Raw genomic sequence first — 25370 nt, 5'->3', positions numbered from 1 at the left:
TTGCCAGCACCCAGAAGCTTGGGGCGCGCTGAGCTCCGCGCACCCCAAGCTTCGGGATTAGCGGAGCGCTCCGCTAGCCGTGGGAGAGGCGCGTGGCTCTCCCACAGTTAGCGGAGACCTTGCCAGCACCCAGAAGCTTGGGGCGCGCTGAGCTCCCAAGATTCGGGATTAGCGCAGCGCTCCGCTAGCCCTGGGAGAGCCGCGCGCCTCTCCCACGGCTAGTGGAGACCTTGCCGGCACCCAGAAGCTTGGGGGCGCTGAGCTCAGCATGCCCCAAGCTTCGGGCTTAGCGCAGCGCACCTGGGGGGGGATAAAAAATTTTTCCTTTATTTCCCCCCCAAAAAACTAGGTGCGTCCTATGGGCCAGTGCGTCCTATGGGGCGAAAAATACGGTAAGTCCAATACCGCTTACTCCCATACATGTGCATAGCATTAACTGTGTAGAGCAGTATCTAGAAGCAGGATTTAGAAGCTTTCCACATAATAATCAGCACATTACTTTTCGCCCAGCTCACACTGAAAATAGCATGTTCTAGATGGCAGTGCAAGCAGCAAGGGAAGAAATGCCATAAAATTATCCCCTTTTTTACTCTTTCACCACAACATCTCAAAGGATTTCTGTGGAGGTTTCTGCAAGTTACAATAGGAAAGCTTTCTGGCTACTGCAAGAATTCCTTACAGTAATTAAAAATCTTCTGAGAGTTATCTGTATATTTTACTGTAGTAGAATACCTTATGTCACTTCCTGCAACAAATCCTACAGTAAATTCCAAATAAATTATACATGTGAAAGCAACCTTTGAAATCTGGCATTTCATTTAAAATTTTTAAAAGATTATGTACACTAAAACCACCCACTTTACGCGTTTTCAAAACCGTCTATGTCAAGAGATTCCTTGCTTCCTTGCTAATAGTTTAAAAATTGTGTGAAACCCTAAGTATTTTCTAGCCAAACTTAATTCTTAATTATTTCAATGACAGACTTGTTCACATGCTTTATTCTTCCACTGAGACGAATAGAACCTGAATTTGGATTAATACATCAATGATTTTCTGCATTTCCCTTGAAATATCTTAAAATATTATAAATGATCATTTAAAGAACAGAAAAAGAAATAGGAAAAAACCCCTCAAAAAACACATAGAGATGGATCATTGACACAGCTGAACTGCAGAAATGTCAGCTTTCTGACAATGATATACACCTTTCTAGAGGCTCATCATTATTCAACAAACACAGCCACTGTCTCCTCCAAGTGTCTTTAATCAGCTGTACTGGTTTTATAATAAATTCAATATGAACTCTTGTATAACTGTGTCAGTCTTTTGATATTAAATTCTTGGTTCATCATATGGAGGAAATTAAGGCACAGCACAGATCTATAAAATATTTATCTCTCTACAGATTTTATACATATTGTTTTCTTAAAGCAGCTCAGTTCACTATCAAGATGTAGGAATGGGCTGCTCTGCTGAAGCAGAACACTGGTAATTGTGCAAAAGACACATTTTACAAAGAACTTTGGCTTCTCACATTCCCTGGAGTATAAAAAATACTAAGTACAAGAGATATTAAATTAAAAGTAATCACACCAATGATCCAACTATATCCTCAATATTAAGTAAATCAAACATGCAATATGGAGAGGCATAAGAACGTAATCTGTATTTATGTGTGGGAGGCCCTAGGACTGGAAATACATTCACATGCACACACATATAGAAATTTATATACACGAACTGGATTTCACAAATTCTTTGGTTGCAGGTATAATAAATTGTGGCAAATATAATTAGGCTGAAGGACAACTTGACTTCTGTTTCATTATAACATTCGTCATTTCCACACACAAATCCATAGATCAGCAGTGTGCACTGTTCTGCGCTCTTTTCCTATACTTCTGATAAGTCACTACAAGCATGAATTAATATTACAATAATCCCTGAACATTATTGAATAGCTAAAGAAAGAGATTCAAATTATTTTACTGAGTGCAAACCCTCTTCTAGTTGATCAGTATGGTCTGAAATAATCCAGAAACCTGACCACCAATTGATGGATTGAAATGTTTAATCTCTCCAGTATGAAACTAGCACATATTATTGGTGGCAGCAGATTTTAACAGATTCTGGCAAAACAGAGAAATAACTTTTGAAAGAACACTATCCATTGTTAATTGACCTAATATAAGTCAACAGAATACAGTGAGTTCTCCACCAAGCAATAAAGTGCTTGAGGCTACAATCCTATACACAGTTACCTGGAAGTATGTCAATGGGGGTCTTATATCTGAGTAAACATGCATAGGATTGTGCTGTCGGTGTTCTTGATTTCAATGGTATTTTAGTGCACTGAACTTTATCCAGATTGTGCCCATCTACACAATGTCATCTACAGAAATAATTCTCAAAGACCATTGATTTTTGTCCTCCAGTTAAAAAAAGAACATGAATGAGGACAGAACAGCTTTCTAGAGCTCTAAAAGCATTGGCTGTTCTTCAGTAACAACATTAGCCATGGTCAAAGAAATGTCATTCTGACAGCTGTAATTTTCAAGCAGATGCAGTCTCCCATATTTATAGGCGCTGATAAGAATTCTGTTGACCACTAAACATTTGTCTAGGAGACACAGAAAGAGCAAAGACAATTTAGTATTAAAGGAATTCACTTCATGTAGTAACTAAACAGAATTCCATACCTTAAAGTCAAACAGCAGAAAGCACTAGAAAAATATGTTGCTCATTTATATTTCCTCAAGTTCAACAAAAATAATTTTGCAGAGGGAATATATATATATATATTAAGTATTTTGAGATGGCAAAGAAATTAATAATGGGGGGGGGGGCTTCTTGTCTTAAAAAATAATAGAACAGGAACACACAAAGTGTCATTGTTTTCTATTCAATTCATTTCCAATGCAGATATTCAGATACAGATACAGAAACAGAATGTTTTCTCATGATAGGCTTGCCATATTTCAAAAGTAAAATTCCTGATACCCCCAAAGTTGTTGAGCTTCTTTTAGGAAACCACCAAAATTGTTGAGCCAGAGTTGTATTAAGGAGACCCAGGGACACCTCACACATCCGCCCCAACAGAAGGGCCAGAAGTGAGGCTAAAGCCATGGTGGCATGTTCAGAATACCTGGAGAATGGTGGGGGGGGGGGGCAGGGGAAAGCACTGAGAGGAAGAAGCTGAAGAGGAAAAATTGCCCGATGACCTGACCACTGTCCTGCTGGTTATGCCCCTCACATACAGATGTATTGTGAAGGGCTGGCAATTATTTCCTGCCTCAAACTCGGCTGCGGGCGGAGACATTGGCGACTCCCTCCTACTCCTGCTGCTGTTGCTGTGAGGCAGCCTAGAAGGGCAGCAGAATACAGCCCCGGACTCAGCAGAAACCCATGCCCAGTCCAAGGCAGCAGCCCCCTCTCCACGTTCAAGGGATGAAATGCCTTGCCAGAGCAGTGACACCAGAGGTTGGATGGAGATGCGAAGGTGGGGAGGAGACCCAGAGACCTCTGGGGAAGAAGGACCAAAGAGGCCCTCAAGGAGGGAAGATGACCCCCCTCGTTGCACACCCCAGGAACCCAGAGAGAGAGAGGTGCCCAAGGAAGGGAGGTGCTCCATGCCTGGCGCAGGCCCTCTCCACCGAATGCTTCACCTCACCCATGCCTGCATGCATCCATCGCTCTCTCTTCCCTCCAAAGGCAGCGGCAGCAATATGGTGGGCAGGGCCAGAGCGGAGCCAAAAGGGAAGCCAAAGGCGGCCAAAGCAGAACATAAAGCCTCAATGACACACACACACACACACAAACAGAAAACCGAAAAAGAAACCCGGGTTGCCATGCATGGGGGAAATTCCGGACATCTCTTAAAATTCTAAAATTCCTCTCAGTCACCATTTTAGGCATCCGATTTCTGTATATGTCTGGAATTTTCCAGACGTATTGAAGCCTATCTCATGAAAGATTAAAGGCCAAACTAAATGAGACAACGGGAGCTCCTGCAGGATTTTTCACATCTAAAAGCAGTCGCAGCTCAAGGGTAGCCCTGGTTTGGATCAGGGTTGCAGTGCGGGGGGAGGGAAATATGATCCTTTCTTTGGTGTCCTTTTCATCATCACTGTTGTCATCATCATCATCATCATCACAAAATTTACATGCTTAATGCTGCCATGTGCTTTCCCTAAACTACCAACACTGCTGTTCAAACACAGAGGCAGTCTATTTGGACAAAATGTTTTCAAATTTGCTACTCTCAAATTCACCATCTGAAGAAGGATCTTCAGATTCTCTTGCAACCAGTGCCAGCCCTCATAAGAAAGCACATGTTTAAAAATGTTCACAACAACCTACCAGTAATGAGAAACCTCAGAAATGTAATTCATAATATAGTATTTAGAATCAAATATGCACAGTGTTGTAATTAATGATTTGAAGATCAGCTAGTTAAGAGAAACTTAGATTAGTCCTACAAATAGCATTTAATATGTATAACATTTGGGGAATGATCCAGCCTAAATAAGTTTCATCAATGCCAATGACAGAAATGTGAACACATGTGTACATTCACATATGAAATAATTGGAATATAGTAGTGCATAACTTTAGCTAGACTGCCCTTGGTGTGTGTGCTATGCTGATTATTTCAGTATGTATTGTTGCTAATTAAGAAAGGTGCAATCCCTGGTGTCAATTATGTAACTTTGGGAAACAAAGCTTTCTTCCAGTTACTAACAACATATTCAAATAGCCCCAGGAAGGGTATTCATAATGTTCTCATTATCGAAGATGAACGCAATGTCCATGTTCATGAAGGACTATAAGACGCACTTTTTCCCTCCTAAAAAGTAAGGGGAAATGTTTGTGCAACTTATGGAGCGATTGCAGGCTGCGCGGCTAAGCCAGAAGCCAGAACAGCAAGAGGGATCACTGCGCAGCGCTCCCTCTTGCTGTTCTAGCTTCTGGCTTAGCCGCGCGAAGCCTCTTCAGGGCAGGGGGAGCCTTCATCCTGCTGCCCTGAGGAGGCTTTGCGCGGCTATCCCAGAAGCCAGAACAGCAAGAGGGATTGCTGGGCAGCAGTCCCTCTTGCTGTTCTAGCTTCTGGCTTAGCCCCTCAGTCCCTTCTCCCACCTCCCGGAAAAGCCCCCAAGAGATGCGCTCCCTTTAAAGAGCCACACAGAGCATGTGTGCAGCTCTTGGGGGCTTTTCTTCCTCCTGGGGAAAAGCCTGCAAGCGCCGCACACACGCTCCACGCGGCTCGTGAAAGGGAGCGCTGAGCAGAGCCTGGGATGCATACAGGCCCTGCTCAGCACTCCCTTTAAAGAATATTTTTTTTCTTGCATTCCCCCTCTAAAAACTAGGTGTGTCTTATGGTCAGGTGCGTCTTATGGAGCGAAAAATACGGTATATCTGCACTACAGTTGTAATCAAGAATGAATTACTGAGAGCATCCATTTGGATCACACTGTTCACTCACATAATATTGTTATAAGCTCACTATCTGATCGCTGGAAAGGATAGACTCCAGAGATGTAACAGAAATGGGATATTGACTGCTTAATGTTCCTTTCTGGTCAAACTTGACAGCCAATTCTGACTATACCTTCAATTTGTTAGGGAGATTGCTGGATAATTGCTCCCAATAGCCAAGAAATAGATGGAACCTTGATTATTCTTAAAATGAGGGGAAGCCACAGGGGTAGAGTGAAGTCATTTAGGTCTCGGTGTGTGCTTACAGGAACAAAATCTGACCCAGTTTGAGTCAAACTCAGGTAGAGATAGAGGGAAAGAACTAGATTTGAGCTCTGGGAAGCACTTTTTGGGACCCTGAAATCATCATCCGAGTCCCTTATTTGTGTGCCTCCTCCATAAGAAATCCAGATGTTCGCAACACAGGAATGGGCCTTTTCTGAGATAGCTCCTTGTTTGTGGAACACATTCCCCAGGGAGGCTCGCCTGGAACTTTCTTTAGGCATGAGGCAAAAACATTTCTCTTCAACCAGGCATTCAGCTGTTTAACATTCTATAGGTTTTTTTAAATGTGTTTCTGGGAGAAGGGTTGAATTGATTTGTTTTGGGTTTTGTTTTATTATGTATTTTGCATTTTTTCGTTTTTGTTTTTTGTGAAATGCCCTGGGGTCTTCGGATGAAGAGCGGTATACAATTTTTAATAATAATAATAATAATAGAAGATCATTTACCACAGTTCTCTTCATCACTATCATCTTCACAGTCTGCTTGTCCATCACATCTTCTGGAAGATAAGACACACCTTCCTGAATGACATTTGAAATGGCTGGGAGAGCACTCTGCCAGGAAAATTACAAAATCCAGTCAATTAAAATGCCTTCATCATTAGTATGAAAAGAAACATAAAAGAAAAAGAGCACTGACAGCCATGAAGAAGGGCCTATTGCTGTTCAATTTGAATACTTCTTTGAGTTCCTACAGTGCTATGCAATTATTTTAAAATTGCATGGAATTTTGACCTTATGAAAGTTTCATGAATACCTGGATTTGCTTTCATACACATCTAGTGACAACTTTATACTCTGGCTGCCATCTGCAATCTAAAACTGAGTAGCACTGACCCCCAATTAAGAGAATAACAGCCTTCATTCCATTAACTTATTATGCATATGATTTGATTAGAAAAATAAATTTAAACATAAGGCAATGAAATTCTAGCCCTCCATACCAGAGTCCCCCTCAAGTATGCAATGTGTAGTTTAAATATTTAGTAACCTTCTACATCTTCATCAGGTGTTAGACAAGTTTGATTGTCTGAGTTTTCTTCTGGGAATTGAGAACAATCAGTGTCTTCTGGCCACTGTAAGCCTACAATTCCAAGTACAGACTCACATCGTTCTTTGGATTGTTCACAAAGTGCTCTGAAAAGATTATGTGGAAAAGAATTATTTTGGATGGGAAAATTAGAGACTGAATGAATTCACACTTTCCTTGAAAAAGCCATTGGCCAAACCCAGCAAAACTAGTTAAGAAAATTAAGATTTTTTTGAGATTCTTTCAGTCATAATTATTTTCATGGGGTTTATTCTTTATTCATTACAGCTATGTAAGATGGAGTAACCAGAAACAGAACACACTGTTATTAGGAACAATATACCATCAGTGCCTATAAAGGCTCTAAAACACTTTAACCATTATTTCCCCCACATTTCAATTGCAAATCAGCAAGAAATAATAGGAACTAGACAAAACACACACTTCCAGTTCATAACATCCCAGAGTGCCTTGCGGATTCCTTTGAAGTTATTGCCAATGCCTATCATTATTTAAATTATACTTGTGACCAATCGTGGGTGCTGCCAGCCTGTTCTTTTACAAAGCTGCAATTCACAACCACTGATTCTATCCAGTTAGGGAAAGGACAACCAAACGTATGTTTTCTCAGTATCAGACCAGCAATCACTTCACTTGTGATGCAGACATGCCCTAACAGTAACAATATCTCTTACTTAAATGAAGACATGATGGGCTTGGCAATGCTTACTAGCTTCCTACAGGTAAGGACTGAATTAATATTAAGTTACTGTGCATCTGACTTGCTCTATCTGCACTGAAACCTTCTTGGGCAAAGTTGGGAAGATGTTTACAGACCAGATTCAGGCACTCTTGGATGAGACTGATTTTTTGATCCATTTCAATTAAGGTTTAAACCTTGTTTGGGCACTGAGACCACCTTGGTCACTCTCGTCCTCTTATCAGGAGAGTGATCCTGTTGATCATTCTTCATTCTCAACAGCTTTTAATGACATAAACCACAGTATCCTTCTGGAGCACTGATTGTGTTGAAAGTGAGGGGTTCTGCTCTGCAGTGATTCCAGTACTACTTGGATAGTACTCTAGAAGGGGGTGCTTGAGGAGGTATTGTTCAGCCCCATAGACCCTCCAGTATGGGGTTCTGTAGGATTTGATCCTATTCTCCTATTTGATCCTATTCTCCACATGCCAAACTATTCATCTTCTACATAAAACCACTGAATGAGGTCATCCAGCATTCTGGAGCACACTGCCATCAAGAGGGTGTGGTGGTGGATGCACTGAACTGGTGTCTGACCACAATAATGAACTGGGTGAGAGTCAACAAACGAAAGTTCAATACAGAGAAAACAGAAACACTTTTAGTAGATGATTCTGGATAGCAACCAGTTCTGGATGGAGATACACTTCCACTGAAGGTTTAGGTTCACAATTTGGGGTTATTTCTGCAACTATAATTGTCACTGGAAACACATGTGGTCTCTGTGGTGCAGAGCACCTTCTATCAGCATCAGCTGGTGGTCCAGCTGCAGCCCCATTTGAACAGGAATAGCTATGCTTTGGTAACTTCTACGTTAGATTAATGTCATGTGTCATATATAGGGCTGCCTTTCAAGACAGTTTGGAAATGGCACCTACTGCAGAACTCAGTGGCCAGATTGCTAACAGGGAGCAGATGAGATGAACATACAATACCAAATCTGGTTTGTCACAATATTAGTTTCTGAGCCTAATTTAAAGTGCTATTTTTAACCTATAAAGCCTTACATGGCTTAAGACCCCAATACTACGTGGACCACCTTCCCCATACAAGTCTAGCTAGACCCTAAGATAAACTGTGTGCCCCCTCAAGGAGAAGTCCAAGGAGAGGAGAAGCTTTTTAAGCGGCACCCACCAGTTTGTGAATACTCTCCCCAAGGAAGCTCACCTGATACCGACATATTATTGATGCCATCTTTTCATGTTTTTATTTTGGTTCTTACAGCTATTTTAGCTGGCATGTTTGGTTATTATCCTTCTGTAGGGAAGGGTATACAGTGGTACCTCTGGTTGCGGACATGATCCATTCCAGGGTGCCGTTTGCATCCTGAAAAGTCCGTAACCAGAGCAGCGCTTCTGCGCATGTGCGAAGCGCGATTGAGCACTTCTGCGCATGCACGAACAGCGCAGAACGTTTCTGCACATGTGTGAACCGCATAGAACGCTTCTGCGCATGTCAAAACCTGGAAGTAAACACTTCCGGGTTTTTGCATTCTTAACCCGAAAAAATGCAACATGAAGCGTTCGCAAGAAGAGGTATGACTGTATATGTTTATTCATTCCTTTTAGTGGGTGATCACTTTGAGTAAGTTGTTGATTTTTAAATGTGTAAATTACATCAGTGTGAATCTTAGTTAGAAAGTACCTAATTAATTGAATAAACAACAACAACAACTTATGGAAATAATAAGCAATAGGAACCTGTATTGCCATCGTTCAAATTTTATATTTTTGGTGAAGGGTCAAAATCCCATCGCCTTCTACAACTGTTTCATTAAACAGAAATGGGTGAGGATTCTCAGTGTAGGAAACCTTAACACAGAGCTCAACCAGATGCTTAAAGTAACAGGATATGTTCAGAGGTGTGCCTGAAACAGAGTCTATAGATATATGATAGATAAGCAAGAAGGAGAATTGCATGTCCATTTTAAAGAAAGACCAAGATAAAAGAAATCTATTAAAATGCCATAAGAAAAAGAACACCTCAAAGAGTAAAAGATAAGAATTGCCTTACTCAATCAAACTTCATTCCATCTAATCTAGCATCCTGTTTCTGACAGGAACCAGCCATATATAACGCTACAACTTCTTGAGCAGAGTGCAAATATAACAATAATGCTCCTTTGTTGTGACTCCAGCATCTGGTGCTTTTAAACTGTGTATTGCTTCTAAACACAGAAGTTCTATTTAGTTCTCATGACTAAAGGCCATTGAGAAGAGTTTTCTGTGAATCTGCTTAAAGACAAACAGCAATAAAATTAGTGTTCGCTGAACATAGGGTTATTATAACTAAACTAAATAAAACCAACATGCTTTAGTTTACACCATAAGGATTGCACTGGTAATACTACAGCACACTATAAGCAGAATTACAGTTGCACTGAAAGTTTTGTGGCCTGCTTTAAGCTAGTTATCAGGTGTTACCTGCATGGTGGAATGCGCTGATTTGTTTGAAGGTCACATTTTGGCACTAAGATTGTGCAGGCAAAAAACATAAGGTATTTGTAACAGTTAGTTTGAACCAAGGCTGGGAACAGAGAGGACTCCCAGCTGATGGAGGCTTCTTTCTGTGTCCGATGGCCCAAGTAGTTGGGGTAATGAGTATAATTATAAGGAAGGTTCATGCAGAGTTCCAGTATAATTGGCTCACACTGACCTGTTAAAGTAAAAAAAAAAAAAAAAAGTTTTAGAATACTTAAAAAATATTACTGCATTTTCAAACAATTATTACATTGGATTATAATTTTACACAAGGGATTTCTATTTTATTGAAAATGTATTATTTTATAAAACTAAAACTAAAACCATTTTGAAACATCAAAATGATATGTATGTTTCTGTTATCAATTACAGTCATATACAGAAGTCTATTTTGTTCTAATTCAGAGCTGGTTATATTAAAGGATATGCATTTTTTTGGCTAAGTTACAGCTATTTAAAGAATGAAAAGCATTCATTTAAGACAAAGACAGGAACATCTGTTACTGCTCTATCTTTTCCATTTCTCTTGGAAGATTTAATTTATCCCCTTGTTTCTACCAATTTTCAAGTGTCTGGTAGTAAATATTCTCTTTTCACAATGGGAATTGATAGGGCACACCAAGACCCTTGCAGTATAATTCTGTTCCACAAAACATTTCACTTTCTTTCTTACCAATCTCAGATTCTTCCAGCTTTGTATTGCCTGGCCAATCTTTTTTCATCAGTTTCCCTTTCAGTTAATAATTCTTCTCCATGCCATATGTAAGTAGATCTAACCTTCAAAATCAAGTTTGCAGACCTAGGCTGTGCCCACATTACTGTGTATTCCAGCTCTGGCACACTCTCACCACTGATGTTTGAAGCCAAGTACACATGCCATTAGGGACGCAGGTGGTGCTGTGGGTAAAAATTCAGTGCCTAGGACTTGCCGATCGCATGGTCGGCGGTTCGAATCCCCGCGGCGGGGTGAGCTCCCGTCTTTCGGTCCCAGCTCCTGCCCACCTAGCAGTTCGAAAGCACCCCCAAGTGCAAGTAGATAAATAGGTACCGCTTTATAGCGGGAAGGTAAACGGCGTTTCCGTGTGCTGTGCTGGTGCTGGCTCGCCAGAGCAGCTTCGTCACGCTGGCCACGTGACCCGGAAGTGTCTCCGGACAGCGCTGGCCCTCGGCCTCTTAAGTGAGATGGCGCACAACCCTAGAGTCGGACACGACTGGCCCGTATGGGCAGGGGTACCTTTACCTTTTTTACACATGCCATTAGCAACAGATTCCACAGGTCTCCTGTAGCTTCTTGAGAAATACTTCTATTTGATGCAGCTTCCCTCAAACCAGCTTCCATTCAGTTAGAAAATGGAAGGTGCAATTAAGCTGAGGTGTGTACATTTCAAGCAGCCATTGATGGCAACTTCAGTGAATTAGAGCTTAGCATGGGAAACAAATCAGGTTATGGGAAAATACATTCCTGCCCCTTCTCTGGTGTGAACAGCAACTTTCAACACAGTGCAGGGAAATGAGCTCACTACATTTCAAGCCTCTAATGTGTACCGTATTTTTTGCTCTATAAGACTCACTTTTTCCCTCCTAAAAAGTAAGGGGAAATGTGTGTGCGTCTTATGGAGTGAATGCAGGCTGTGCAGCTATCCCAGAAGCCAGAACAGCAAGAGGGATTGCTGCTTTCACTGCGCAGCGATCCCTCTTGCTGTTCTGGCTTCTGAGATTCAGAATATTTTTTTTCTTGTTTTCCTCCTCCAAAAACTAGGTGCGTCTTGTGGTCTGGTGCGTCTTATAGAGCGAAAAATACGGTACATAGATCTAGTAGGGCTTATCTACTATCTAATATTATATGCAGGCTGAGATTACAAAGGAGTTAGACTCATATGTTCCAATCTCCCTCTCTTTCCTCAATCGCAGATCATGAAAAGAGAAGGCAACAATGGTACCAGGAAATTCATTTTCAACTTGACTGTAGGATCTTCTTACTGCATCAAAATCAGCAAAAGATAGACTCTCCGTCTCACCAGGTAGTAAGTGAATTCATCTTTTGTGTGGGCTCATTATTCCAATAGGAACATGGAAAACTGCCTATCAAGTCATCATGTTCAGTATTGTCAATGTTATCTGGCATTGGCCTTCATGTGGAAGTTTTCCTTAGTCCTACCTGGGGATGGCAGTGGCTGAACGTAGGACCTTTTACAGGCAAAGTATGTACTTTACACTGAGGCTGTGTATACATTACTGGCTTAAAAGAAAGCAAGGTCTTTCTTTTTCTCATTTTGGATCAAAGCTGGTTTGAGGGGAATGCAACAAAATGCAGTATTTCATAAGACATGATAAGATAGATACAGAATAATACATAGTGTGGCTAATGACATGTTCACACCGCTTCCCAAACCAGCAGAGTAAACAAGACTGTGTTCATACCCAGAGCTACAATCCTTGCAATAACTCATTTCCATAAGGAAGTTCACCATAAAAAATGACTGAAAAAAGGCACTGTGTAGTACAAAAAATATGCACATAAACCCAGGTCTGTTATACATTCTCTTCATCTTATTGTTTGGACAACCATGCAGATCATGAGCTAACTCTAGTTCTCTTGCTTGCTTGCTTGTTCTTGCATTCATAATATATTTTGAGAATTTGTAACAATGAAGGCATATAAAAGACAGAAAGCATGTGAAGAACAAGTAATGGTAATTAAATCTGTAGTCATGATGAAAGCTCATGACTAAACACCTTTGTTTTTTGTTTGATCTGATCAAAGCCATTTCAACAGAGACATGTGATGATTAATCATCAGAAGTAACTAAAACAAGGAGATTCTTTTCTTCTGAATACTGAAGTACACCATTATCTTTGCAAGGAAGATACTGGAATATGTACAAGATATAATAATTATATAAAGTAATACCCTACTCACTACAATTTGTTCGGCTATTATTCATGTTGCAGAGAGGAGAGTGGGTACAGGAATCAGGACAGGAAGCAGAAGTACATTTCTGATCTCCTTCATGACATGGCATCTGACCTGGAAGAACAAAATAAAATCTTACAATAATTGCCAGATTGGATAATGCTTTCATCAGTGCAAGTCAGTGCTTAAAGCCTGTTCCCAACATTCCATCTCACTGATACACTCTATCTAGTGATAGACAATAATTTTTTAAAAAAGGATTTGGGTTCAGGAAGAAGACATTGGTTGATCAGGTATCCCTAAGCCACCTGACTTCCAGGCTGTGATTGCTTCTGACTAAAAAACACAAATAGGGGCAGAAGACCACACACTTAATAGGCTGCCCAATAACTTGGCAGGGCATACTTTGACAGTACATGAGAGTGCTGTGACAGGAGACAGAATGGTGGCAAGCAAGCTCAATTATTCTGTAAGAACCTCATCAATCCAACACATCATCATCACTTATTGTCAACATGTATTCTAAAAAAAAAAAAGTATCATTACAGCATTCTTGCCTTGCATATTATCTCAAGTAGACATATCATTAGAGAAGGAATTTGGCCAATATATTAACTTTTTAAAAAATCTGCTTATGCCAGTCTACTTTAACTGCAATACCCCACACCTCAGGTTTTACTTATGTGCTTGCAAGTCCAAATTCTACACCCACCCACACCAAAGGGGAGCAACTGTATCACTGACAGCTAGTGTGGTGTAATGAATATAGGGCTAGTGCCAATTTTGCTGGCCTCTCAGGATAGTATCTATGTTGCCTGCACATATGGACCATATTGGTGATAGCATTGCTATCCAGCAGCTATCATCTGAGTCTGTTCTTCCCCAATGGCTGATGACACACTTCCTATCAGACTGAAACAGCCATTTGGCTCTGACCAGATACCATATTTTATTCCCATAATGCAATGCCATGGAGGCATCTGACTCTTCTAGAGTGTCAGGCGTGGTCGTTGTCCTCTTCAGATCACCACACGAACACTTCTTGTTCTTTTATAACTTTTTATTGCTTATTAACAAAACAATCTTATAAACGGTTCTTAAATATTATTCCTCAGAGTCACTTCTTTCAGATACCTTCTGAGCTCTGCTTCTCCGTGACCAGCCACTCTCAAAATGGCGAAGGCGCCCTTCCCTTCGCTTTCCCGCTCTTTTTTCTAACCTCCTGGCTAGAGCTGGCTTGTATCTCCTCTCCTCCGAATCTGAGCTAGAACTTAACCCTTGCCTTTCCTGGGAACAGCCGGTCCCTCCCTGTTGTTCCTCTTGCTCTCTTCTATTAGATTCACTGCTCTCCTTCCCCCCTTGGGGAATGCTTTCTCCCTCTGATAAACTGGAAACTTCTAACTCTTCCCTGACGTCGAGTAATTGCACTGTTGCTTCCCCTTCCTTCTGTGTAAGGTCCTGAGGTTAGGGCTAGGAGAATAATGGTGATGGTCTCCTCAATATGAATTGGAGTGGTAGCAAGAGTGATGGCAACCCCTGGACTTGCTAAGTATCCCAATGCTGGTGGGGCGGGGATAGAAAGCTCTGCAGCAGCTCCTGTATTTGTGCCTACCCCTAGAGCAAACCTGCTTCAACCCCTATGAGGAAACCAACCTTAAGAGATTATTTTCTGCCGGGGGGGAAATGAGGTGTGCCTGAACTTTAATACACCTAATCAAACCCAGGTAGATAATTCCACCCTACATCACCAGAGACACCCTTGGAGAGGTGGACAAAGATGGACTGTGGGCTCTTCTTCTCTGTCCCAAAGGATAGTACTAACTGCATCCTCTGGTGAATAATTACATGTCTGTGTTGGTTGGATGGTCATATTCTCAGTGGCACAGCCTGTTCCTGGCACTGCAAAGGGTGGATGAGGCTGGCATATCTGCAGGGTAATGCCTGTGTAGCTCAGGATGTGTAATGAACTGCCAGATAAGCACTGGCTAATTTGTGCAGGCTTTTCAAAGGCAGGTTTGGAGATATATTACTTTAATTCACATCTATTTCTAAAATTACATTTGCAACGCTTTCATTAGATACCATGAGGCTGTGAAATGGAACTCATTTTGAAAAAAACTTAATCCCTCACTCTCACCCTGCTTCCCTATGGGAGCTCCTCTCTCAGTTCATTATGGAGCTAGAATCTGCATGAAACAGCACACAGATTTTTCCTAATCATAGCACAGCCTAAACAGAATTCCTATAAACACCATGTCTTTGGACAACTTCATTGACGTAGCCATGGGGACCCTGTATTGAATTTCTATTTCCACAGAATGAATGACGGCAGTTATTTCAGCCTATCCCTTAATTGCATTTCCTTAAGGACCCTATGGAAAGGAGACTGCTTTACTCATTCAACCATGTAGTGAGCTAATTTCATTTGCAAATTACACAGATGAAATACTAGAATACTTAAAGGACTCCCTTCCAGTTCTGCTTATAGTTTCACATGTACACTGTCCCACCACCACGCCATTTCTAAAACCAAACCAGTGCATTTATTTATCAAGGAGATTTTTTGATTTAGGTTTTAGTCCTCTCTGCCTCTTGTTGATTCATTTAGAGTGGGTTCATTATTGTAGCTCTTAAAAACAGACTCTAATCTCAATGGCCTGAAGTGTAATACAAATACAGTGGTACCTTGGGTTACATACGCTTCAGGTTACATACACTTCAGATTACAGACTCCACTAATCCAGAAATAGTACCTCAGGTTAAGAACTTTGCTTCAGGATGAGAACAAAAATCGTGCTCCGGCAGTGCGCCAGCAGCGGGAGGCCCCATTAGCTAAAGTGGTGCTTCAGGTTAAGAACAGTTTCAGGTTAACAACGGACCTCTGGAACGAATTAAGTACTTAACCCGAGGTACCACTGTGAAGCCATACTTAACACATACATGTTCATCATTTATTGACTGCAGTATCAAGTGGTGACCTACATCGGCTAATAAAGTCCTAAATAAGCAGTACGTGATTGCCTCTCCTGGGTTTGTTCATATTTAAAAACAGCCACCACATGGAGGCAGCAGTCTGAATTGGGACCATGACACATGGTGGGAGCAGGACTGACATTTCTTCTCAAGCCCTTTCCTTGCAAAAACTGCCCTCAAACTCCAATTCCCCCCTGCAATTTGCCATTCTAGCATATGAAAACTTTGAGGCAAATAGCTGCTTCAGGGAGGATTTTTTTTGTTAGAAAACAGTGCCTGGGGAAGGTCAGCTGCCTCCCTCTTTGTGTCTTCAATCGGTCTGGTCCAGACTTGGTCACTGAGCTGGAGGTGAAGGGGAAGCTAGTTCCCCAGAAAAAGGTTGCTTTCCAACTCCAGAGGGTTAAGGTAGTAGTCATATATCAGGGAAATCCAGAAATGCAGTCTTAAAGAAAAGCTGAGGTCAAGCAAAGTGACACAGTCCCAAAGTGGGCATGGTCTAAGAGCAGGATCATGAGTCAACACAATTAGAATGGTGTTTTCCTGAGGGTCCTCTAGGAGTTCCTGGAAAACAGACTCCCAGTGTAATTCTCTCTCGTCTTACAACCAAGTTATCCCCACCAACTCATTTACCTCACTTAATCTTCTCCTCTGATTGTTCATATACACATGCAGAATTGCAGCACAAAGTTGCCTCTCTTACTTAACTTTTCCACAAGCAGTGAAGCTCATTTTACATATCAGGGTCTGTGTTTCCTTCCACCTTTAGAGGCAGCATGACAGAATACTCTTAAAAAAAATACTAGGGGTGTGGGTGGGTGGGTGGGTATGGTTAGAGAGAGGAACACATACAAGCAAAAAAAAAAAAAAAAGAGGAACCAATCAAAATACAACAGAACTGAAATAAATTGCAGCAGAGGATCTCTGGTGTAGAGATACTGTGAGACTACAATCCCCTAGGGTCATAAGCCCCATTTAAACATGTGGGAGCTCTGCAATGAAACCTGCAAAGGATAATCTCTCAGTGGATAGTGCCTTATAACATAAAAAGGCAGACAGAAGCCAAGAAGATGAATAGTAAAGAGGACACTTTCTAATAAAATTATGGAATTTGGGAGATGGACAGTCTGAATTATCATCCTTAAAAAAGTGCTCTCCCATAAAATACGGGAGATTTATTCCCCACATTTGGTCTTCTCAATAAGGTAGGTAGCAAGTCACATGTGGCATACCCTTATTTTCAGCGCAATTCTCTTCATCACTTCCATCCTTACAGTCTTTGTCTCCATCACACTGGAAGGTACTGGGAACACATTGCCCATTTCTGCATTCTGCCAGTCCTTGACTATGGCATGCTGGGGGGAAACAATAAATTATTTTGATAGTTTTTAGAGGCTCCCCATTTTTTATAAACTAAAAATGTGTGCTAAATCACAACTTAATTTATTATTATATTTGAATGAATGTATCATAAAAGCAGTATGATTACAAATAAGATCCTACGAATTTTATATCAGCTGGTTGGTTAAAATAATGAACATGAGGAAAATAGTACTCTTAATGCATATAGTTATAACACAGTAATAAACACAGCATTTATTAGCTTCTAAATTCCAATTAAGTTTCACATGGAAATCTAGCAGAAATCAACAAGCATGACCAGTCCTTTTATTTCTAGTAATACTGTTCTTCACTGCATTTAAAAGTATTGATCTCAAGAGGCTTACAAAATCAGATAACTTACAGCAGTTGACTTCATCCGATTTATCTGTGCAGTCGTGGTCACCATCACACACCCAGTCCATTGTTATGCATCTCCCATCTCCACATCGGTGCTGAGTTACTGGATCACAGTCTTTATTAGAACATTGACAAAAAGAGCAGCAGGGAGAATGAATGAAATAACGCCTTGCATTCAATACACATTCGATATTTAGTATACAGCAAACTAATGACCCATGTGAAAATTGGGAGGGAGGGGGTTGTCATTGACACCAACAAGATGAGGGAAGTTGTGCCTGCCAAATTGTTCACTTTCTTGCAGTTATTAAGGTAAGGCACAAGGAAAGAACCCTGACCGGAATTCTATTATAGGTGTGCATGGCAGGATTTCTTGTGTTATACTTTCAACCTCAGATCCCACTGAGAATTTTAAAATGTGTTTCTCCAAAACTAAAGCAGTCTGCTTTTGAGGCCATAGGGTGCTTCAAAACCATTGTTCTGAATTTAATTTCATTTTAAAAGAAGGCCACTATGCAGCCCGGAGGGCCTGCCATTCAAAGGCCAAAGTACATGTTCCACAGCAGGCAACTAGGAATATATCCACACTTCCTCTTGTCCCACTGCTTTCCCCCATCCTCCACCATCCAGGGAAAACTGCTATTTTGCACTCAATCAGAGCTGACAGGGTTTTCTCCAGATTGATGTTTGCTCTCATTTAGCACTAAAGGCATGGGACCATTAGAAGTGTGGATGAGCTCTCTGTCTCCTGTCCTGACATCTTTTTATTTGAGTCAAAGGAATCCACAGCTCCAGCCCAACAAAACTGCTGCCTGTTACGGAGGGGGGAAAGGAAGGTACTCATATCGTTCTTAGGTTTTCCTCCCCTCCAAACGTAATAGCAGCCTTAAGGGAAATTAAATCTGGAAATGTTATGAAGGGAAAATGACTTCCATTCCATGTCACTATTCTGACTAAAAGAGATGTCAGAGATTCCATCACAGATCTCCTGTGTCATGTGCAACTTGGCCATGAGAAACAGAAACAGACACAGTCTCTGGAATTCTGGCTCCTTCTTTCACAATAAGTTCTGCAAATGAACATGAAACAAACAAAACAAAAAAAGCTGTTTCCAAATGCTTCATTCCCAGAGAAAGACTGGAATCATTCCCTTTGATCCCGACAAGGACTCCATGCATGTAAAAGCTACATGATAGCCATAGCCCTTATCATGAATTTCACTATAGCCTTCTCAGTCGTTGCATCTTCCTGCCGAGAATAGTTGTCTCTGCTGAACTTCTGACTTTCTTACAGTTGTTTACAAGAAGTGTAAAGTCTCTGTCAGAATTTAAAAAGGCAGTCCTAACACTAACCTTTTCATTAATCACTAGGCTGCAGGTTAAAGATGACAAAATAACACCAACAGTGCAGTTACTATCTGTGTACTGTTTCTGACAACATGTCTGAGAAAAATATGACATTTGTAAAATAGGAGATGCAAACAAAAACTCACACATATATTTATATATATTTATAGCAGATAAACCACTGCATAAAATTAAATCAAAGAGGCTCAAATAGGAAAAGGTAATATCAGAAAATCCAGGATATTTAGAAAGGTTTGCTGGAATCAGTTGAAATCTGTGAAAATCTTATAAAGACTCTTAGGGACAATTGCTGCTTTAGCTCACAGCAGGAGACCATCTTGATGCATTTGTGAAAATGCTATTCCTTACTATTTTATGCATCCATCATAATCTGTTATGTTAGCAGAGGAAGAGGCATACCAAAACCTGGCTCTTGATACACAAAGCCATTCTGCTATGCAATGTTTCATTTACATGATTTAACACTTGTAATCTGACAGCATTTTTTTTTTTTAGCAACTTTTCAGATGAATTGAACTGGACAATGCCAATCCTGTATTCATTCCCTCAGAAAATGTTGTTTTTTGGTTTTTTGTAAACCAGATTAGAATAAATCATCGTTATATTTACATAGTATTTTGAACACTTTAAAAGTGTTTTGCATACAATATCTTACTGCGATTGTTACTAAATTGAAGTAATACACCAATATTATGACCCCCATATTGTGATTGGAGAAGCTGAAAGTGAGAGACAATGGCTTGCTTAAAGCCACCTATTAAATGAATGACAAAGACAAGGATTTCCTGATCTGTAGCTCCATGTCTCTAATTTGACTGTCCCTCACCTATTTGGATGCATACTATTCTGCTGGTGGTCTTTGGAAAAATAACAAGTCCCCCAAAAGGAAAAGCTTCCTTCCTTAATTATAAAAAACATTTTTTTAATACCATACTCTAAACTACTGAGTACATACTTTGTGACAGAGCTATTGATGAAACATGGTTGCTATAGGATTGTTGGAAATCAATTTTTCAACTGACTGTAAAAAACAACAACTGCTCTGTGGATCACCAGTCATCAAACCAGAGAGGGGAAGCAATTTTTCCCATCCCATTATTGTATTTCTAACCCACCCTTCCACAGAAGGTCCCAGGGTAGGTTATAGCATATTAAAAACACAGTGCAAATGAAACAATAAACAACAAGCCCACCAATAAACAACAATTCTATACAACATGTTACAAGGAGGACTCAAAATCTAATTTTCAGTTATCAAATGTCAGGATAAAGGGGTACATCTTCAGCAGCCAGTGAAAGCTGTGAAGGGGCAGTGCTAGTTGCACCTCTGTGGAGAGGACATTCCACATTAACCTCTCATGAGCCCCCTCCCAAACCTCTGAGGGTGGCAGAACAAGCAGGCTGGTCAGAATAGCCTCAACCAGAGCCAGGGCCTTTTCAACACTGGTGTTTTCAACACTGGCCTGGTGGAACACTCTGTCTCATGAGACCAGGGCCCTGCAGGATCTGATTTCTTTCCGGAGGGCCTGTAAGACAGAGTTGTTCTGCCTGGCCTTCACTTTGGAATCAACTTGATTCCCTCCCCCTATTCTTTTTTTTCCTTTCTCCTCCTGTGATGGAACTCCTATTTGGGGACTTCCCTGGCTTTTTCTGGCCCATGTAGGATCAGTCTGGAAAGTTAGCCTTGGTGAAGACTTGAGATTTTCATCCCCCCAAAAAAGTTTTTGATTTGAGTTTCCATTGAAATGAGGCAGTATTTTAATGTTTCAATGTTGTATTTTAATCTTGTTTTTAAGCTGTATTTCAATCAAAAATTTTTTTATATCAGGTGTTAGCTGCCCTGAGCCCGGTCTTGGCTGGCGAGGGCAGGGTATAAATAAATTTTATTATTATTATTATTATTATTATCCACTCTTACAGACTTGTCTATAAGAAACCACTCTTTGAGAGACGTGTCTACCACACGTGGTTGTGACCGTTGTTCACCAACTAGTGGCAAGCACTGTATAGCTCAAAGTCATGCTGACACCTCATGATGATGGTGAGCAATGAGACTGCACTGGTCAAGGTGGAAGGGACAAAGAGGGAGGGGAGAGTTTGGCTGACTCACTCAGCTCACGTTTTTATTGTTTAATCAGCAGTGGTGAGCAGGGATGGGGCAGAAATTCATTTTAGTTGTTGTTGTTATTTATGAAATTTGTATAGTTCACATTTGAAGCTGCATTTATCAAATTCACACATTCCAAAACAATGAGAGAATTAAAACTCGGCCATCCTTCAAAATGTGCAGTAATCCAAATCCAGGGTTTACTATAGGAAGTACAGGGAGTTCAAGCAAAACCATTATCCAGAATGTAAGCCATTCTTCCTAGAACTGATTCAGCATGCTGTTTTTGATGTGGTATTCTCCTCGCAGACCTGTACCACATCAGAATGTAAGTATAACCCATATTATGTAAGTGGGTGATGAAAGTGGAAAGGTGACGTGAAAGGTTTCTCACCAATTCTTTAACATCATATGTGTGGAGTTTCATTTGAAAGACTTCTATAAGTAATAAATAGCAAAACAATGAAACTTATTAACATTTCTGAAACAATAATTTCACCTCAGACCACATCACAGGAAAATGCAAAATGGCCTCCAACAATGCAAGAGACAAACTTAAACTTTTTGAATGTAACAGGCTTAAGTGTGCCTAACTACACTCTAGATTTTTGCCTCCATTTGCTCCAGAGTTGTCTCCCTCCACCAACTGTGATTTTGTAATAACCCAGCTATGTTTCTTATTTACCACAATTCTGCTCGTCACTTAGATCTCCACAGTCGTCATACCCATCACAAACAAAGCTGTAATTGAGGCACTTTCCCATCTTGCAGCGGAAAACTCCTTCACTACAGTCTGAAAAACAAACATATTTTAAAACTTTCTTTTGCTTTAAATACACAACAACCCCATATCGCAGAAATTATTTTGAGACAGGTTTCAGTGCATCCATATTCCAAGTTAATCTCCCTGGCCACCTTTTAATGTTCTGTGCTTTCAAAAGCTGCATAATAGGCAGAAGTAACAAGTGAAGCAATTTCTAGCACAGAATTGCAGTAACAGGAAACATCGCCTGTTGATTTCTCAATATCATGCAGAGCCTCTGCTCATATAGAATATAACTACCTTAATCCAATCCTCCTTGGGCAGTGTTGCATAAACAATAGCTAATTATGAAAATGGTACATACTTTTAAAGAGACTATATGGCTCAAGCCAGGGCGTTCTCAATTGAGCTAAAAAGAAAGATTAAAATTCTGCACCAAGAATTTGCCTGTATAAATTAGGCAATTTACACACATTTGCATAGAAATTCCTGGTTTCTATAATTTATCCAACTTCTCCTGGTTATATGGAGGGGAAAACAGCCATGAAGGGCTCTGAAATCCCACTCAATGGCCATTAGGTATCCTACCGAGTTCCAAAGATTTCATCAGAGTCAGGTAGCCAACTCAGGCAAGAGATTTTGGATGCCTTAAAAAGGCAGCAAATTTTTAGTTACTGAATTTTATTTTATTTTTACTGCCAAGAAGAGAGAGAAGTCTCAGGTATCAAAATAACTCAGCTTTCCTTGTCTGGAGATGGAGGAGGATGAAACATTTGCTGCTATAACTCAGGCAGCAAAATGTATTGGGCCAGTGCTGCTGCTGATTTAAAATACATATCATCTTTATTATTATCCTACTATACTCCAAGAAGCTCAGAGCATTTTACACAGGACTATCTCATTTAATCCTCTTAGCAACCTGTTAAGGTTGGTTGGATGGAAAGAGAATGGCTTGCCTGCCATCATCCAGTGAAGACCTAACTAAACAAAAACGTGCTTAACAAAAACCTCAGCAGTCATAAGTTTTCTGGCTCAGGGAAAAAATCCATTTGGAGAATATGAGAGTGGGATGTCCACAAGCAACTTTTTCCCCTGCTGTGTTCAAAATGCGTATTTTCAAGAGAGAACACACATTAAGAAGCCCAATGCAGGTGGAAAGAAACATTTGGGGAGAGTAGTTTGAAGGAGTGATAGGCAAGGAAGGGGTGAAACCACTCTTCCACTCCAGATTACCAGCTTCCACTTTAGTTATGCTCATGGCTGAACTGGATTTAAACCCATGTCACCGAAATCCAAGCTCAGCATATTGCCCAGTACACCACATCAAAGCTAGCTTCCACTGCCGTTTAAGAGGAAGCAATGCAATAGTTCACACTATCCTGGATTTTCCAGAGAAATCTATATTTAGCTCTGAAAGAACACAAAGAATGAAAGGACAGTAAATACCAAAGACATACAATCCTTAACGTTATAAACTAAATGAAAATCTGTGTACTCTGTAGATCATAGATGATTTCATATTGAGTAATGTGGTACCCAGCTGAGTTTAAAATCTGAACAGCATGAGGTATCCTGGCAGATCTCAGTGTTTATCCATCCCTCTGTTGCATCAAAGACTGCTACTCCTTAATGCACAGTATTAGTTTTTCTTTCCTTTCTTTGCTGAAAGTCTGTCATTTTGTCGGAACAACTCCTCTGACTTAGGGCTCGTCCACCTAGAAAGCATAAGCCCAGGTGGTTTCCCCCTTGCTCGGCTCCTTTCCAAGGAAAAATCTGTTGTTGAATGATAGATCAGAACAAATGGCAATCTGGGGGAAACCCAAATTGCTGTTTGCTCTAACTGATCACTAAAGAGTGGTTTTCCCCAGAGAAAAGCAATAGAACAAGTGTGGATAAGCCCTTAGATTGCACTCTGGTTTGCATCTACACTCAGGGCTCACCCACGCTTCTGCTGGCCTCGCAGCTTTCCCTTGAGGAAACCCGATCTTTAACACTCAGTCAGAAGAACTGTCAATTGGGTGTTCCCCAGACTAATGTTTGCCCCTATTTAAAGCTAAATAGTGGGTTTTCTCTAGGAAAAAAGCAGAGGAAGAGGGAAACTGCTCAGACCTATGCTTTCTAGGCACAAGACAAGCAGAAGTGTGGAAGAACCCTCAGAAATCCTATTTACATAAGTACCTCACAGAGCTAAAACTGGACTTGAGTCTCAACAGGTCACTAGAAGTGCTGTGGTTGTTTTTTTAATTGGTAATAGCTGCCTGGGGCCTCCAATATTTATCAGAACCATGCTAAGCAGGAAGAGGCTAATCCTGTCCTCTCCTGCCACAGCTCTCGTTACAGTTATTAACCATTTTAAAACTACAGCAACACACTTAACGTGATGTCTATTTCCACTCCTAGTCACAACAAATAAGTGACTGATATGCCCTTGGCCTGAGGTATTATGTCTGTGAAGCTGCTGGCCTTGCTCCTAGAAAAGGTTTTGTAATAGACTTTTCCATCCCTTGACACTGGAAAATAAATATAAAAGACTTCCTTTTCACCCCCTGCCTCTTCAAAAATGTTCAAAGCAGTGCTCTGCTCCCACATTGGAGAGTCCACAGCTTTCCTGCTTTTCTATAAATCTGCCTTCCTATGATTTATTTCTTGCAATTGGTCTTCTGCTCTTGTTCCAAGGAATTCCAAGTCCTGGTGTGGAATGAGAGACAGGCACAATTCATTCATTGCCCTGTGATATGCTAACCCTACTGCTCATTGCCCAGCTTTGTGCTGCTTCAGTAAAATAGGAAGGTTTGGATCACATAGGATCACTTGAATTATATCAAAATTTCCCAAACTTGTGTAAGCAACCAGATAGAGTGCTGCTCATGCTGAAGGTGAGTATATAAGAGGAAAGGGGAGGATTAGACAAGTGCTCTCCAGTCTTCACTGCCTGTAAGGGTAGCCGGTGGAATGGAGCTTGCTTTCTCTTTCTGGATTTCAAAAAAGGCAGATGAAGATTTGCTTATATGTGGTCAGTCATTAAGTGTGGAATGTATGTTCTAGCCTTTAGCTCCTTCTCATATACATGGAGAAGAAGGGTGTGGTTGAACGCACCATACACTAGAGAAACCACATGTTCTTTTCCACAGCACTTCTTCCATTAACAAATATTTTTGTGACCAACTTCTCAGGGGCAGATCAAAAATAATTTTGTAAACAGGTTGCTTTGCATGTGTTGTAATATAATGTGCCAACAAATACATGGCCAAAAGCACATAAACTGAGGGCTTGTTATGCGGGTTATCTCTTTACAAAGATAGCCTTTGTGAGTGGATTACTCAGACATGTAAAAAACAAGTAAAGATCCCTGTGTGTCTTTGCAGAAATTTTAGCTGTTGAACTACTAATGCAATTATGCTTTAAACTTTTTTAAAGGTCTACAAGCACATTCTGTGGCCTAGTTAGGCAAAGTTAAAAAGGTCCCATTAACTTCCGAAT

The 25370-nt window shown here is 40.7% G+C and overlaps 1 protein-coding gene across 6 annotated transcripts in view; it reads right to left on the bottom strand.

Moving 5' to 3' along the window:
- CORIN (corin, serine peptidase) overlaps nt 1-25370 on the bottom strand; it is a 117716-nt gene that overhangs the window by 28783 nt on the left and 63563 nt on the right. For all 6 annotated transcript variants that reach the window (XM_081875657.1, XM_081875654.1, XM_081875658.1 and 3 more), the window contains exons 7-13: nt 21813-21920; nt 17658-17768; nt 17146-17268; nt 12950-13057; nt 9973-10204; nt 6751-6896; nt 6207-6314 (exon numbers count right to left, since the gene is read on the bottom strand). In XM_081875657.1, the coding sequence (XP_081731783.1) occupies nt 6207-6314; nt 6751-6896; nt 9973-10204; nt 12950-13057; nt 17146-17268; nt 17658-17768; nt 21813-21920 (936 nt within the window). The remainder of the gene's footprint in view (nt 1-6206; nt 6315-6750; nt 6897-9972; nt 10205-12949; nt 13058-17145; nt 17269-17657; nt 17769-21812; nt 21921-25370) is intronic.

Source organism: Podarcis erhardii, assembly GCF_964252035.2.
Source record: "Podarcis erhardii genome assembly, chromosome: 9".
In the NCBI taxonomy this organism is placed as follows: domain Eukaryota; kingdom Metazoa; phylum Chordata; class Lepidosauria; order Squamata; family Lacertidae; genus Podarcis; species Podarcis erhardii.
Note: the sequence above shows the minus strand (reverse complement) of the source record. Positions and strands in the feature narration are given on the sequence as shown.